The sequence below is a fragment of the Hyperoodon ampullatus genome, assembly GCF_949752795.1.
Source record: "Hyperoodon ampullatus genome assembly, chromosome: 8".
NCBI lineage: Eukaryota > Metazoa > Chordata > Mammalia > Artiodactyla > Ziphiidae > Hyperoodon > Hyperoodon ampullatus.
This window is the reverse complement of record NC_136921.1, coordinates 114753539-114769226: the sequence shown is the minus strand read 5'-3', so window position 1 is coordinate 114769226 and position 15688 is coordinate 114753539. Positions and strand designations below refer to the sequence as shown.

Below are 15688 nucleotides of genomic sequence, written 5' to 3'. Positions count from 1 at the left end.
AATCCTCTCTTTGTCTTTAATTTTTGCCATTTTAATTGTGATATGTCTTGGTGTGTGTCTGTTTGGGTTCATCTTGTTTGGGACCTTCTGTGCTTCCTGTAACTGGATATCCATTTTCTTCTTAAGGTTTGGGAAGTTTTTAGCCATGATTTCTTCAAATACATTCAATCCCTTTCTCTCTCTCTCATTCTTCTTGAATTCTTATTATGCATAGCTTGGCATGGTTTATATTATCCCATAGATCTTGTATGTTGCTTTCACTTTTTAAATTAGTCTTTCTGTCTGCTGTTCTGATTGGATGAATTCCATTATTCTATCTTTCAGATCACTTATTTGTTCTTCTGTGTCATTTAGTCTGCTATTCATTGTTTCTAGATTGGTTTTTATCTCAGTAACTGAATTGTCTATTTTTGACTAGTTCATCTTTATAGTTTCTAGTTCCTTGTTACAGTGATCTGCATTCTCTTGAAAATATTTCTTAATTCAGTTAGCATTTTTCTTACCACCTTTTTGAACTTGGGACCTGGTAGGCTGATGAACTTTGTATCATTATTTATTTTTTCAGGGGATTTCTCTTTCTCCTTTAATTTGGAGTACTTCCTCTGACTTTTTACTTTCTGTCTATATGAATTTAGGAGAAATAGTTACCTACTCTGGTCTTGAATGGGTGTTTTTGTGTGGGAGTTTCCCTGTGTAGACTGTATATGTCCAATGTCTTTGGTGGGAGGTCTTGTTTTGATATGGATGCAAGCTTTATTTTTCCTCAGGGTGTGCTAGCCAATATTCCCTTGATAAGGTGTGTGGTTGGTGTTGGGGGATGTAAAGCCTGTATAGGATGTGAGGCGGGACTTCCTCTCTGCTCTGTGCCTGTTGTTCCCCTGTCCTGGGTGGGGTCTGGTCCCCAGTGTTGGAGTAGAAGCCCTGAGGGTCGGTTCAATCAGGTTCTGTTGCCCTTGAGTACATGGCCTGCCCCAAAGGAGGTAATTGCTGAAGCAAGTAAGGCCCTTGCAGTCACAGCGGATCTATTAAGCCATGGTTCTGCTCAGAAACAGCCCAGGTACCATCCATTCCCCTATTGTGTTCATCCCAGACCTAATGCAAGACTGTGCTGTAGAGTAGGCTGGGGCTGGGTGGATCAGGGCACTGTGGCTGCAGGATTTGAGGTGGCTGCATTGCTGCCTGAGACCTAGACTTTCTCTGTGATAGTCTTCTCCCAGGACCTGTCTGCCCCAGATCCAGTGCTAAGTTGAGGTGTGGATTTGGTGGAACCAGGGCCCTCTCACTGGGAGACAAAGCTCTGCATGCTCCTGGGGCACCACCTCCATGCCTACTTCTTTGTGTGCCTTGTGTTGTTGAAAATGGGACATTTGAATATTATATTATGGTAATTGTTCCTTGGCCCTTTTCCCAGCGTTTGCTGGTTTTATTTTTTATTGCTGAAGGCTGTAGTAGTCCATTTGTTTTGTGACTTTCCCAAACTATTTTTGCATAGGCTATATTTCTTGTCATGCATGGTCACTGAATTCTGTGTTCCTTAGTGTGTTCAGCTAGTGTTTTTACAGAGACTTCCTTGAAAGTCAGAAGCTAAAAATCAAGATAAATAAATAAGTACAACGATAGCAAAAGCTAGATCTCAGCTTTAATAGTTTCTGCTTGTTTGGGGATATTTCTATAGAGGATGAGAGCTTAGAACTGCCTATTCACCATTTTGCTGATGTCACTCTGACATCTTCCTTCTTAAGTGCTCTGTCCTTGGATGTACTTTTACCTTTGTCTTGAATGCCCCTTCCCTCTTTACCTGGAAAGTTACATTCAACCTCTAAGATATTGCCTGAATATCACCTTCTTTGTGAAACTTTATTTCAGCCATCACATTGTTACTCTCTCTGGCTGCTCCCTAATTGTTTGTATGTACACACACTGTTGCATCCAGTATAACTGTTTACCTATAGATGTGTGTTCTCCACTGGATGGTAAGCCTTTTGAAATCCACATGGTATCTTGCTTACATTTCCATCCATAACCCTTAAGCTCAGAGCCTGGCACATAACGGGCATCCAAGAGTGGCATATAGAAGAGCTGACACAAAAGTCAGCTACATGGACAATAAGCCTAAATGTAAAATTTATAACTTTAAAACTTCTAGAATAGACATAGGCAAAAACTTCTTTGATCTCGGGGGAGTTTTCTTAGATACACTAAAAGCATGTATCCATAAAAGAAAATTTTCATAAATTGGACTTTATCAAAATAATAAATTCCTGCTTTTCAAGTAACTTTTAAGAAAAAGCAGACAAGCCATGAACTAGGAGAAAATATCTGTAAATCATCTAGGACTCATATCTAGAATGCATTTTCTGAATTCTCAAAACTCAAAAATGAGTAAACAACCCAATTAAAATGGGGAATATTTTGAACAGACACCTCACCAAAGAAGATAAAAGGATGGCAGACAAGCACATGAAAAGATGCTGAATATCACTAGTCACCAGGGAAATGCAAAGTAAAACCACATGACATTTCACTATGTACCTTAGAATGTATAAAGTCAAAAAGATCAACCAAACTAAGTGTTGACAAGTATATGGAAGAACTGGAAATCTCATACACCGCTGGTAGAATTGTAAGATGGTATAACCACTTTGGGAAACAGTTTGGCAGTTTTCAAAAACGTTATTCATAAATCCACTACATGTTCCAACCATTACACTTTTAGGTATTATCCCAAGAGAAATTAAAGTATATGATGATACAAACAATTGAACACAAATATTCACTGCAGTTTTCATTGTCATAGTCAAGTCAAGCTATTCAATGTTCATCAATAGGTGAATGGATGTATAAATTGTGGCATAGTCAAACCATAGAATACTACTCAGCAATAAAAAGGATGGACTACTTATGTACACTGCCACATGGATAAATCTCATAATAATTATGCTGAATGAAAGAAGTCAGACCAAAAAATACTGCATATACAATTTTTTTAAATTTGGTTGTGCTGGGTCTTAGTTGCAGCAGGCAGGCTCCTTAGTTGCAGCTTGTGGGCTCCTTAGTTGTGGCTCACCAGCTCCTTAGTTGCAGCATGTGGGTTCCTTAGTTGTGGCATGTGAACTCAGTTGTGGCATGCATGTGGAATCTAGTTCCCTAACCAGGGATTGAACCTGGGCCCCCTGCATTGGGAACACAAAGTCTTATCCACTGTGCCACCAGGGAAGTCCTCATATACAATTTTTTATATAAACCTCTAGAAAATGCAAGTAGCAGGCTCTGACAAACTACAGCCCATGGGTCAAATCTGGCCTGCTGCCTGTTTTTATAAATAAATTTTTATTGGAACACAACACAACCATTCATTTACACATTTTCTATGGCTGCCTTAGTGCTACAGCAGCAGTGTTGAGTATTTATAACAAAGTGTATGGCCTACAGAGCCTCAAATATTTACTACCTCTAGCCCTTTACAAAAGCTTCCCAACCTCTGATCAATAGTGACAGAAATCAAATCAAAGATTGTCTGTGGAGAGAGGTGCTGGGAGAGTCAGGAGGGAGGGACTTCAAAGAGGTCTAAAAAAACTTTTGGCGTGATGCCTGCTCTGCTTTTCATCAGGGAGAGGGCCCGACACTTCATCTCTAAACATTCTGTGTCTGATGTCAACTCTAAGGCTCACAGAATTTTACTAGAATATTTGCCATCTTTTGGTTCATTGTTAATGTTTCTTGCAAAGTGAACTAAAAGTTCAAAGAATTATGACATCATCAGATTAATGAAACAGGTTGCACAAACTGATTTGTGCTTGCTTGTAACAGTGTATTTAATAGATATTTCTGTGTATGGTTTTCACTAAACCATTACACCTTCAAAAGTTAGAGGTTACTGTTGTCCACCAGAAAGATAGAGGAGTTCTCCAAGGAGAAGCAGAAAACTATTCATTACAAAAGGAAAAGCATTGAGACTTCAATTGTTTTCATATTTGAAGGGAAAAATCTCTTGAATAAGAATTATCTGGGTGAATCAAGTATCCTGTCAACCAACAATTCTTGACAATCCTCCACCTTTCATTTAAAAGAATATTAAAATTTTATGTGCTGATTCCAATTTTTTATTACCCTTATTTTACCTTTGAGGGCATAAATATAGATTATCTTCTGGAAAACAATAGTTATTGCATATGACCTACAGAATTTGAAGATGTATATTCAAAGTACCCCTTGTCTACTACTATCCTTCCTAATTTCTGTTTTCCAAAGTGTACCCAGTTCCATACTCTTGAAAGACCAGTCTTCTTACACATCAGAGGATACTCCTATTCATCTCACCCTCACTGAGTGTCCCTTTAATAAACCGATCAAAGTAAAAAAAAATTTTTGCTTGTGAATATCCAGTTGTTTCAGCACCATTTATGGAAAAAATTACAATTTCTTCACTGAACTATTGTTGAACTTTTCTTGCAAATCAGATGATCTTTAACTTGTGGGTGTATTTCTGGACTCTCCATTGATCAGGTTGACTATATTTATGTAATCCTACACTGTTTTGATTACCATAGCTTTAAAATAAGTCTTGAAGTGAGGTAATGTATGTTCTCCAATTTTGTCCTTCTTTTTCAAGATTGTATTGGCTATTCTAGGTCATTTGAATTTCCATATGAATTCTTGGATTTCTACAAAATGTTCTTAGGAAAAACTAAAGGAGACCTTAATATATGGAGACATATACCACATTCATAGATAAGAAGACCGTATATTGTTAAAATGCCAGTTCTTCCCAAAATAATCTATACATGGTCCCTCAAAGGTGTCCACATTCTAATTCTTGATGTTAATACCTGTGTATGTTATGTTACATGATAGAAGGGACTTTTCAGGTAAAATTAAGGTTACAAACCTTAAAATAGGGACATTTTCCTGGATTATCCAGGTGTGACCAATGTAATGACATAGGCCCTTAAAATGGAAGTGGAGGGTAAGACAGGAATAAAGACACAGACCTACTAGAGAATGGACTTGAGGATATGGGGAGGGGGAAGGGTAAGCTGAAAAAAAAATGGAAGTGGAAAAGACGAGAGTCAGTTAGAGAGATACAACAGAAGAAGAAGAGATTTGAATTGTGAGAGTGACTTGACTTGACCCACCATTGCTGGATTTGAAGATAGAGGAAAGGGATCATGAGCTAGGGAATGTCGGTGGGCTTTAGAAGCTGAGAACAACTCCTGGGTGTCAGCAGGTGAGGAAATGGGGACCTCAGTTTGAATTGAGTTATGTCTACAACCCAAATAAGCAGGGAAACAGTTTTTGTCCTGAAGCCTCCAGAAAGGAATGCAGCCTGCCAACATCTTGCCTTTGTTTTGAAGCTCTAACTAGAGGCCCAACCAAGCTCATCATACTTCTGACCTATGAAAACTGTGATATAATAAGGAGGTGCTATTTCAAGCCACTACATTTGTAGTAATTTATTATGGCAGCTATAGAAAACTAGTACTCTTTTTATGCCTGTATAATCTATAGCCATATCACTGATCTTATTCTTGATATTAGCATTTTTCCCCTTTGTCTTTTTGTCCTATTTAGACTGGCTAAGTTTTATCAATCTTCTTGATCTTCTAAAAGAACCAAGTTTTGGTATCATTGCTTTTCTCTAATATTTTTCTATTTTCTATTTCATTTATTTCTGATCCAGCACATTTTTATTCTACTTATTTTGAGTTTTATTTGCTCTACTCAGAAAAAAATTTGTTCAGCCAATTTGAACAAAAACTTCACAAAAGAACATATATGGATGACAGATAAGTACACGAAAAGATGCTGAACATCATTAGTCACTAGAGAAATACAATTTGAAATCACAATGAGATACCATTTCATACCCACCGTAATGTCAAAAATCAAAAAAGCTAAGTGTTGAAAATATGGAGAAACGGGAATTCTCATATACTAGTGGTGGGATTGTAAAATGTTACAACCATTTTGGGAAACAGTCTCACAGTTTCTTAAAACATAAATATTCCATAGTACTAGCCTATTATATGATCCAACCATTCCATTCCTAGATATTGGCCCAAGGGAACTGAAAGCATAATGTACATATAGGTAATTTATATGAAAGTTCATAGCACATTCATTTGTAATAGCCAAACACTGGAAGCAGTGCAAATGCCCATCAAGGTGAATGAGTATGTACATTGTGGCATAGACATACTATGCCATACTAAACAATAAAGAAGAATGACTATTGGTCCACACACCAACACTGAAGAATCTTAAAATAATTGTGCTGAATGGAAGCAGTCTGATAAAAAATACATACTATATGATTGCATTTAAGAAAAGAAATGAATGGTTTCCTGGGGGTGGAGTCTGGTGACAGGAGGCGGGAGAGGGAGAAAAGAACGTGGCATGAGTAAACTGCTGGGGTGGTGGATATATTAATTATCCTGCTTGTTGTGTTGGTTTCTTTGGTATATACATTATCCAAAATGCAAATTGTACGTTTTAAGCATGTTCAGTTTGCAGAATATCAATTATCTTCAAGTTAAGAAAGCAATCCGGAGATGAAGAATTAGTGTTTTAACAATTGAACTACATCTGTAACTCTGTTTATTTGTTTTTCAGGGTGGATTGCTATTCTGGGTGCCATCTGGTTGCTAATTTTAGCTGATATCCATGATTTTGAGATAATTCTACACAGAGTAGAATGGGCAACCCTTCTATTCTTTGCAGCACTCTTTGTTCTGATGGAGGTAAGACTTTAGTTGAACTTTTGCAGTATGATCTTGTCTGATTTTTAGATTTCACATTTTATTTAGTGAATGAAGAAAGCCCAAAGTCTGTAAGTCTTTCTACATATTCACTAAGTGGAAACTTATGGGGGTTGAAATTAGACTATTTTAAGTTAAACCAATTTTTATCTCAGGCACCTAAATATTATTTAATAAATTGATTTGTTTGGTTGCTGGTTTTTTTCTTGAATAATGTTTGTGGTTTGTAAACTTGTACTAATTTTATTTGTTACAAAGTACAATAGAATTTACTCCAATTTTGGGGCAAAATGTTTTACAGAAAGTTTACAGGGAAATGTTATCTTGATGATCTATTCCATTTTGTGTAATATTTAAGTAAATATTCTGTTATGATGGAAATAGCTACATCAGAGAAAAGAATGAATAATATGTATTGTTTTATTTAGTTATAATTGTTACAAAATTATTCACAATACTTTTTAATCTTGAGACTTGATTTATAAACTTCTGTCCTCCTCAAATGCAAAGCTTTACTGATGTACAAGACTACTACTCCCCAAAGGGTCCAAATGGTTCACATTAATTACCTTAATTAATTACATTAATTTATTGATGACAGACCCATTCAATATTCATTATTCTCTTGATTCAGACTTTGGCTTTTTTTCCCTAATTTTTTAAAAACAGGTCCCTTGAATCATTGAAATCTATGTCTTTAACTCATAATGGATTGCATAGATGTAATCAAATGACTCACATAGGCTCTCCAAATATGTCAGGGACTCATGTATCATATTCTACTTCATCAGTTTCCTACTCAAAAAGTCACCTTTTCTATTCTGAGTCTTCTTTACACACAGAATATGAGGACTACTGGGGGGAAAATGTTGGCTACTGTTTCATGATTGGCTTTTGAGAGTCCCTGCCTCAATTACATGTTTATTCAAGGTGTAAATTGCTATCTCATCTGGGGTTTTGGTGTATTGTTCTCAATGGCATATACTTCTCTATGGCATATACTTCTCTTTGTCTTGATGGGATAAACACTGGAATTTTTAAAGCAACTTAAGATATAATTTATATCCCATAAAATTCACTCATTTTAACTTTACAGTTTAATGATTTTTAGTAAATTTTGAACGTTTTATCCCTATGACCCTAACACCAATTTATAGTTAATTCTAGCTCTTAACTCCAGCTCTAGGTAATCACTAATCTTTTTTCTATCTATTGATGTGCCTTTTCTGTACATTTCATCTAAAAGGAATGCTATACTGTGTACCATTTTCTGTCTGGTTTCTTTAAATTAGAATAATGATGTTGAGGTTCATCCATGTTCTGGTATATATCTTAGTCTCATTTTGTTTCATTGCTGAATAGCATTCCACTATATGGATATACCATATTTTATTCACCTATTTTCATAAACATCTGTGTATATTTGTGTATGTCTTTATGTGGACATATTTTCATTTCTTTTAGGTAGATGTTAGGTCTTATCATAAGTTTAGCTTCTTAAGAAACTGCCTTGGACTTCCCTGGTGGTTCAGTGGTTAAGAATCTGCCTTCCAATGAAGGGGACGTAGGTTCAATCCCTGGTCGGGAAACTAAGATCCCACATGCTGCAGAGCAACTAAGCCCAAGCACCACAACTACTGAGCCCAAGCACTCTAAAGCCCATGCACCACAACTACTGAGCCCACATGCTACAACTCCTGAGCCTGCATGCTCTGAAGCCTGAGTATCACAACTAGAGAGGCTGCGCGCCTCAACTACTGAGGCTGCGTGCTCTAGAGCCTGCATGCCACAACTAGAGAGAAGCCCGTGCGCTGCAACAAAGAGCCTGCATGCTGCAGTGACAGATCCCGCATGCCACAATGAAGGCCCCACGTGTTGCAGCTAAGACTCGATGCAGCCAAATAATAAATAAATAATTATTTTTTAAAAACTGCCAAAATGTTTTTCACAGTGGCTGTACCATTTTTACATTCCTATCAGTAATGTAGTAGATTCCAGTTTCTTTATATCCTCCCTGTCACATAATGCCATTCTTTTTGATTATAGACATTCTAGTAGGTGTGAAAAGGTATTTAATTTTTTAAAAAGCAAATATGGGGAAAAGTCCTTTTGAACCATGGTTTTCTCTGGATATATGCCCAGTAGTGGGATTGCTGGATCATATAGTAACTCTATTTTTAGTTTTTTAAGGAGCCTCCATACTGTTCTCCATAGTAGCTGCACCAGTTTACACCAACAGTGTAGGAGGGTTCCCTTTTCTCCACACCCTCTCCAGCATTTATTTTTTGTAGACTTCTTGATGATGGCCATTCTGACTGGTGCAAGGTGATATCTCACAATTTTGATTTGCATTTCTCTAATAATTAGCTATGTTAAGCATCTTTTCATATGTCTCTTGGCCATCTGCATGTCTTCTTTGGAGAAATGTCTCTTTAGGTCTTCTGCCCATTTTTTCAGTGGGTCGTTTGTTTTTCTGATATTGAGCCACATGAGCTCTTTGTAAATTTTGGAGATTATTCCCTTGTCTGTTGCATCATTTGCAAATATTTTCTCCCATTCTGTGGGTTGTCTCACAGAATGGGAGAAAAGCTTTGCTGTGCAAAAAATTTTAAGTTTCATTAGGTCCCATTTGTTTATTTTTTATTTTATTTCCATTACTCTAGGAGGTGGGTCATAAAGGATCTTGCTGTGATTTATGTCACAGAGTGTTCTGCCTATGTTTTCCTCTAAGAGTTTTATAGTGTCTGGCTTTATGTTTAGGTCTTTGATTTATTTTTGTGTATGGTGTTAGGAAGTGTTCTAATTTCATTCTTTTACATGTAGCTGTCCAGTTTTCCCAGCACCACTTATTGGAGAGGCTATCTTTTTTTTTTTACATCTTTATTGGAGTATAATTGCTTAACAATGGTGTGTTAGTTTCTGCTTTATAACAAAGTGAATCAGTTATACATATACATATGTTTCCATATTCCCTCCCTCTTGCGTCTCCCTCCCACCCTCCCTATCCCACCCCTCCAGGCAGTCACAAAGCACTGAACTGATCTCCCTGTGCTATGCGGCTGCTTCCCACTAGCTATCTACCTTACGTTTGGTACTGTATATATGTCCATGCCTCTCTCTCGCTTTGTCACAGCTTACCCTTCCCCCTCCCCATATCCTCAAGTCCATTCTCTAGTAGGTCTGTGTCTTTATTTGGAGAGACTATCTTTTCTCCATTGTATATTCTTGCCTCCTTTGTCCAAGATAAGGTGACCATACACCATATGTGCATGGGTTTAGCTCTGGGCTTTCTATCCTGTTCCATTGATCTATATTTCTGTTTTTGTGCCAGTACTATATTGTTTTCCTGACTGTTGCTTTGTACTATAGTCTGAAGTCAGGGAGCCTGATTCCTTCAGCTCCGTTTTTCTTTCTCAAGATTGCTTTGGCTATTTGGGGTCTTTTGTGTCTCCATACAAATTTAGAAAATGTTTGTTCTAGTTCTGTGAAAAATGCCATTGGTAATTTGATAGGAATTGCATTGGGTAGTGTAGTCATTTTGACAATATTGATTCTTCCAACCAAAGAGCATGGTATATCGTTCCATCTGTTTATCATCTTCGACTTCTTTCATCAGCATCTTACAGTTTTTGGAGTACAGGTATTTTGCCTCCTTAGGTAGTATATAAAGGTTATAAATGTGTGTTATATTTTTTGATGCTATTTTGAATACAATTGTTTTCTTAACTTTATTCTGATTGTATGTTAACATTACATAGAGATACAATTAAGTTTTTAATATTAACATTGTGTCCTGTGACCTTGCTGAACCCATTTATTAGTCTAGTAGCTGTTTAGAATTTTCTTTCATGTCATCTGCAAATAAAGACATTTTAATTTCTTTTCTGATTGGAATGCCTTTAACTAGCTCACACTCTCCTCCTCTCTCTCCTCCAAATACCCTCCTTTTCCCTTCTTTTTCTTTTTTTCCTGTCTTTTTGGCCAGAACTTCTAGTTTAATGTTGAAGTGATGAGTATTGACGTTCATACCTTATTTCTGATCTTAGGGGAAATGTATTCAGTTTTTCACCATTATGCATAATGTTAGTTATAGGGTTTTTTAAAATAGATATCCTTTATTAGGTTGATAAAGTTAGTATATATTCCTAGTTTGTTGTGAAATTTTATCAGTAATGTATATTGGATTTTGTCAAATGTTTTATCTGTATCTATTAAGATGACTATATGATTTTTAACATTGAATCTATCAATTTGAATCTATTAATATGGTATACTACATTAACTGATTTTCAGCTGTTAAATCTACTTTGCATTCCTGAAGTAAATCTCACTTGGTCATGGTGTATAATAAGTTGTTGAGTTCAGATTACTATTATTTTGTTGAGAATTTCTGCATCTACATTCATGTGGGATATTGGTCTACATTATTATTTTTATGTGATGTTTTGTCTGGATTTGGTATGAGCATAACACTGAATGAATATAACAGAATGAGTTCAGAAGTATTCTTTGTAGAAGAATTTGTGAAGGGCTGTTTTTAAATATTCAATAAAAGTTTCCGGTGAAGCCATCTGGGCCTGGAATTTAAATTGTGGGAAGGTTTTGTGTTTGATTTTACTAATTCCATTTCTTCAGCCTACTCAGGTATAATATTTCTTCTTGAGTAAATTTTACCAATTTTTGTCTTCTATGAACTTGTCTATTTCATCCAAGTTTTCTTAATTTTTGGTATAAGTTGTTTATAATATTGCCTCTAATACTTTTTATTTCTGTGAAGTCATCAGTGATATTCCCTTTTCCATTTCTGATTTTGATGATTTGCGTCTTCTGTCTGCTTTCTTCATTAGTCTAGGTAAAGTTAGAAAAATTTTTGACTTTAAAAAAAGGAAATTTTAATTTCATTAATTTTCCTTTTTTTCCATATTAAAGCATTGGATAAACTCTTACATTGGAAATATGTTTTTTTTTAAAGCTGGGAATCCTTATAGACACTGGTTTCTAAGATTTAGTTTGTACTGCATTTCATCTAAAAATGTCTATTCTCTCAGTGACAAAGATATTTTGTTTTCATTATCATCCTCTTCTTCCCTTATAGAAGTGTATGTCCTTAAAATTCCCAGCCTTTAAAAACTTTCTCAGGTTACTCAACTAGCCAGAAGAAAATCAATTTCCAACAAGCTTCTTTTTACTGAATTCTCGGTTCCTGGTTTCTTCTTGCTCCCTTTGGCACCTAGGTCTTCCTATTTTATTTTATTATTATTATTTTTAACATCTATATTGGAGTATAATTGCTTTAAAATGGTGTGTTAGTTTCTATTTTATAACAAAATGAAGCAGCTATGCATTTACATATAGCCCCATATCTCCTCCCTTTCCCACCCCTCTAGGTGGTCACAAAGCACCGAGCTGATCTCCCTGTGCTATGTGGCTGCTTCCCACTAGCTATCTATTTTACATTTGGTAGTGTATATATATCCATGCCACTCTCTCACTTCATCCCAGCTTACACTTCCCTCTCCCCGTGTCCTCAAGTTCATTCTCTATGTCTGTGTCTTTATTCCTGTCCTGCCCCTAGGTTCTTCAGAACCTGTTTTTTTTTTTTAGATTCCGTATATATATATGTTAGTACACAGTACTTATTTTTCTCTTTCTGACTTATTTCACTCTATGACAGAATTTAGGTCCATCCACCTCATTACAAATAACTCAATTTCATTTCTTTTTATGGCTGAGTAATATTTCATTGTATATATGTGCCACATCTTCTTTATCAATTCACCTGTCGATGGACATTTAGGTTGCTTCCATGTCCTGCCCAATGTAAATAGAGCTGCATTGAGCATTGTGGTACATGACTGTTTTTGAATTATGGTTTTCTCAGGGTATATGCCCAGTAGTGGGATTGCTGTGTCATATGGTAGTTCTATTTTTAGTTTTTTAAGGAACCTCTATACTGTTCTCCATAGTGGCTGTATCAATTTACATTCCCACCAACAGTGCAAGAGTGTTCCCTCTTCTCCACACCCTCTCCAGCATTTATTGTTTCTAGATTTCTTGATTATGGCCATTCTGACCGGTGTGAGGTGATACCACATTGTAATTTTGATTTCAATTTCTTTAATGATTAGTGATGTTGAGCATCCTTTCATGTATTTGTTGGCAATCTGTATATTTTCTTTGGAGAAATGTCTATTTAGGTCTTCTGCCCATTTTTGGATTGAGTTGATTGTTTCCTTTTGATATTGAGCTGCATGAGCTGCTTGTAAATTCTGGAGATTAATCCTTTGTCAGTTGCTTCATTTACAAATACTTTCTCCCACCTCTGGGTTTTCCTGTTTATGGTTTCCTTTGCTGTGCAAAAGCTTTTAAGTTTCATTAGGTCCCATTTGTTTATTTATGTTTTTATTTCCATTTCTCTAGGAGGTGGGTCAAAAAGGATCTTTCTGAGATTTATGTCATAAAGTGTTCTACCTATGCTTTCCTCTAAAAGTTTTATAGTGTCTGGCCTTACATTTAGGTCTTTATTCCATTTTGAGTTTATTTTTGTGTATGGTGTTAGGGAGTGTTCTAATTTCATTCTTTACCTGTAGCTGTCCAGTTTTCCCAGCACCACTTATTGAAGAGGATCTCTTTTCTCCATTGTATATTCCTGCATCCTTTATCAAAAATAAGGTGACCATATGTGCGTGGGTTTATATGTGGGCTTTCTATCCTGTTCTATTGATCTATATTTCTGTTTTTGTGCCAGTACCATACTGTTTTGATTACTGTAGATTTGTAGTATAGTCTGAAGTCAGGGATCCAGATTACTCCAGCTCCGTTTTTCTTTCTCAAGATTGCTTTGGATATGAGCAGTCTTTTGTGTTTTCATACAAATTGTGAAATATTCTGTTCTACTTCTGTGAAAAATGCTCTTGGTAGTTTTATAGGGATGACATTGAATCTGTAGATTGCTTTGGGTAGTAGAGTCATTTTCACAATGTTGATTCTTCCAATTCAAGAACATGGTATATCTGTCCATCTGTTTGTATCATCTTTAATTTCTTTCATCAGTGTCTTATAGTTTTCTGCATACTGGTCTTTTGTCTCCTTAGGTAAGTTTATTCCTAGGTATTTTATTCCTTTTGTTGCAATGGTAAATGGGAGTGTTTCCTTAATTTCTCTTTCAGATTTTTCATCATTAGTGTATAGGAATGCAAGAGACTTCTGTGCATAATTTTGTATCCTGCTACTTTACCAAATTCATTGATTGACGCTAGTAGCTTTCTGGTAGCATCTTTAGGATTCTCTACATATAGTATCATGTCATTAGCAAACAGTGACAGCTTTACTTCTTTTCTGATTTGGATTCCTTTTATTTCTTTTTCTTCTCTGATTTCTGTGGCTAAAACTTCCAATGCTATGTTCACTAATAGTGGTGAGATTGGGCAACCTTGTCTTTTTCCTGATCTTAGTGGAAATGGTTTCAGTTTTTCACCATTGAGAACGATGTTGGCTGTGGGTTTGTTGTATATGGCCTTTATTATGTTGAGGTAAGTTCCCTCTATGCCTACTTTCTGGAGGGTTTTTATCATAAATGGGTGTTGAATTTTGTCAAAATCTTTTTCTGCATCTATTGAGATTATCATATGGTTTTTATCCTTCAATTTGTTAATATGGCATATCACATTGATTGATTTGCATACATTGAAGAATACTTGCCTTCCACAGATAAACCCCATGTGATCATGATATATGATCTTTTTAATATGCTGTTTGATTCTGTTTGCTGGTATTTTGTTGAGGATTTTTCAGCTATGTTCATCAGTGGTATTGGCCTGTAGTTTTCTTTTTTTTTTTTTTTAACATCTTTGTCTGGTTTTTGTATCAGGGTGATGGTCGCCTCGTATAATGAGTTTGGGAGTGTTCCTCCCTCTGCTATATTTTGGAAGTTTGACAAGGATGGGTGTTAGCTCTTCTCTAAATATTTGGTAGAATTCGCCTATGAATCCATCTGGTTCTGGGAAGATTTTTAATTACTGTTTCAATTTCCATGCTTGGGATTGGTGTCTTTATATTATCTATTTCTTCCTGGGTCAGTCTCAGAAGGTTGTGCTTTTCTAAGAACTTGTCCATTTCTTCCAGGTTGTCCATTTTATTGGCATATAGGTCTTGTAGTAGTCTCTCATGATCCTTTGTATTTCTGCAGTGTCAGTTATTACTTCTTTTTCATTTGTAATTCATTGATTTGAGTCTTCTCCCTTTTTTTCTTGATGAGTCTGGCTAATGGTTTATCAATTTTGTTTATCTTCTCAAGAACCAGCTTTTAGTTTTATTGAGCTTTGCTATCATTTCATTCATTTCTTTTTCATGTATTTCTGATCTGATGTTTATGATTTCTTTCCTTCTGCTAACTTTGGGGGTTTTGTTTTTCTTTCTCTAATTGCTTTAGGTGTAAGGTTAGGTTGTTTTTTGAGATACATCTTGTTTCTTCAGGTAGGATTGTATTGCTATAAACTTCCCTCTTAAAACCACTTTTGCTGCATCCCATAGGTTTTTGGTCATCATGTTTTCAAAGTCATTTGTTTCTAGGTATTTTCTGATTTCCTCTTTGATTTCTTCAGTTATCTCTTGGTTATTTATTAGTGTATTGTTTACCCTCCATGTGTTTGTATTTTTTACAGGTTTTTTTCCTGTAATTGATATCTAGTCTCATAGTATTGGGGTTGGAAAAGATATTGCATACAATTTCTATTTTCTTATGTATACCAAGGCTTGATCTGTGACCCAAGATATGATCTATCCTTGAGAATGCTCCATGAGCCCTTGAGAAGAAATTGTATTCTGTTGTTTTTGGATGGAATGTCCTATAAATATCTATTAAGTCCATTTGGTTTAATGTATAATTTAAATCGTGCATTTCCTTATTTATTTTCATATTGGATGGTCTG

The 15688-nt window shown here is 35.8% G+C and overlaps 1 protein-coding gene across 2 annotated transcripts in view; it reads left to right on the top strand.

The window, feature by feature from the left end:
• OCA2 (OCA2 melanosomal transmembrane protein) overlaps nt 1–15688 on the top strand; it is a gene marked incomplete at both ends in the record, with an annotated part of 172560 nt that overhangs the window by 112175 nt on the left and 44697 nt on the right. For both annotated transcript variants that reach the window (XM_079710371.1, XM_079710370.1), the window contains one exon: nt 6613–6740. In XM_079710371.1, coding sequence (XP_079566497.1) covers nt 6613–6740 — 128 coding nt within the window. The remainder of the gene's footprint in view (nt 1–6612; nt 6741–15688) is intronic.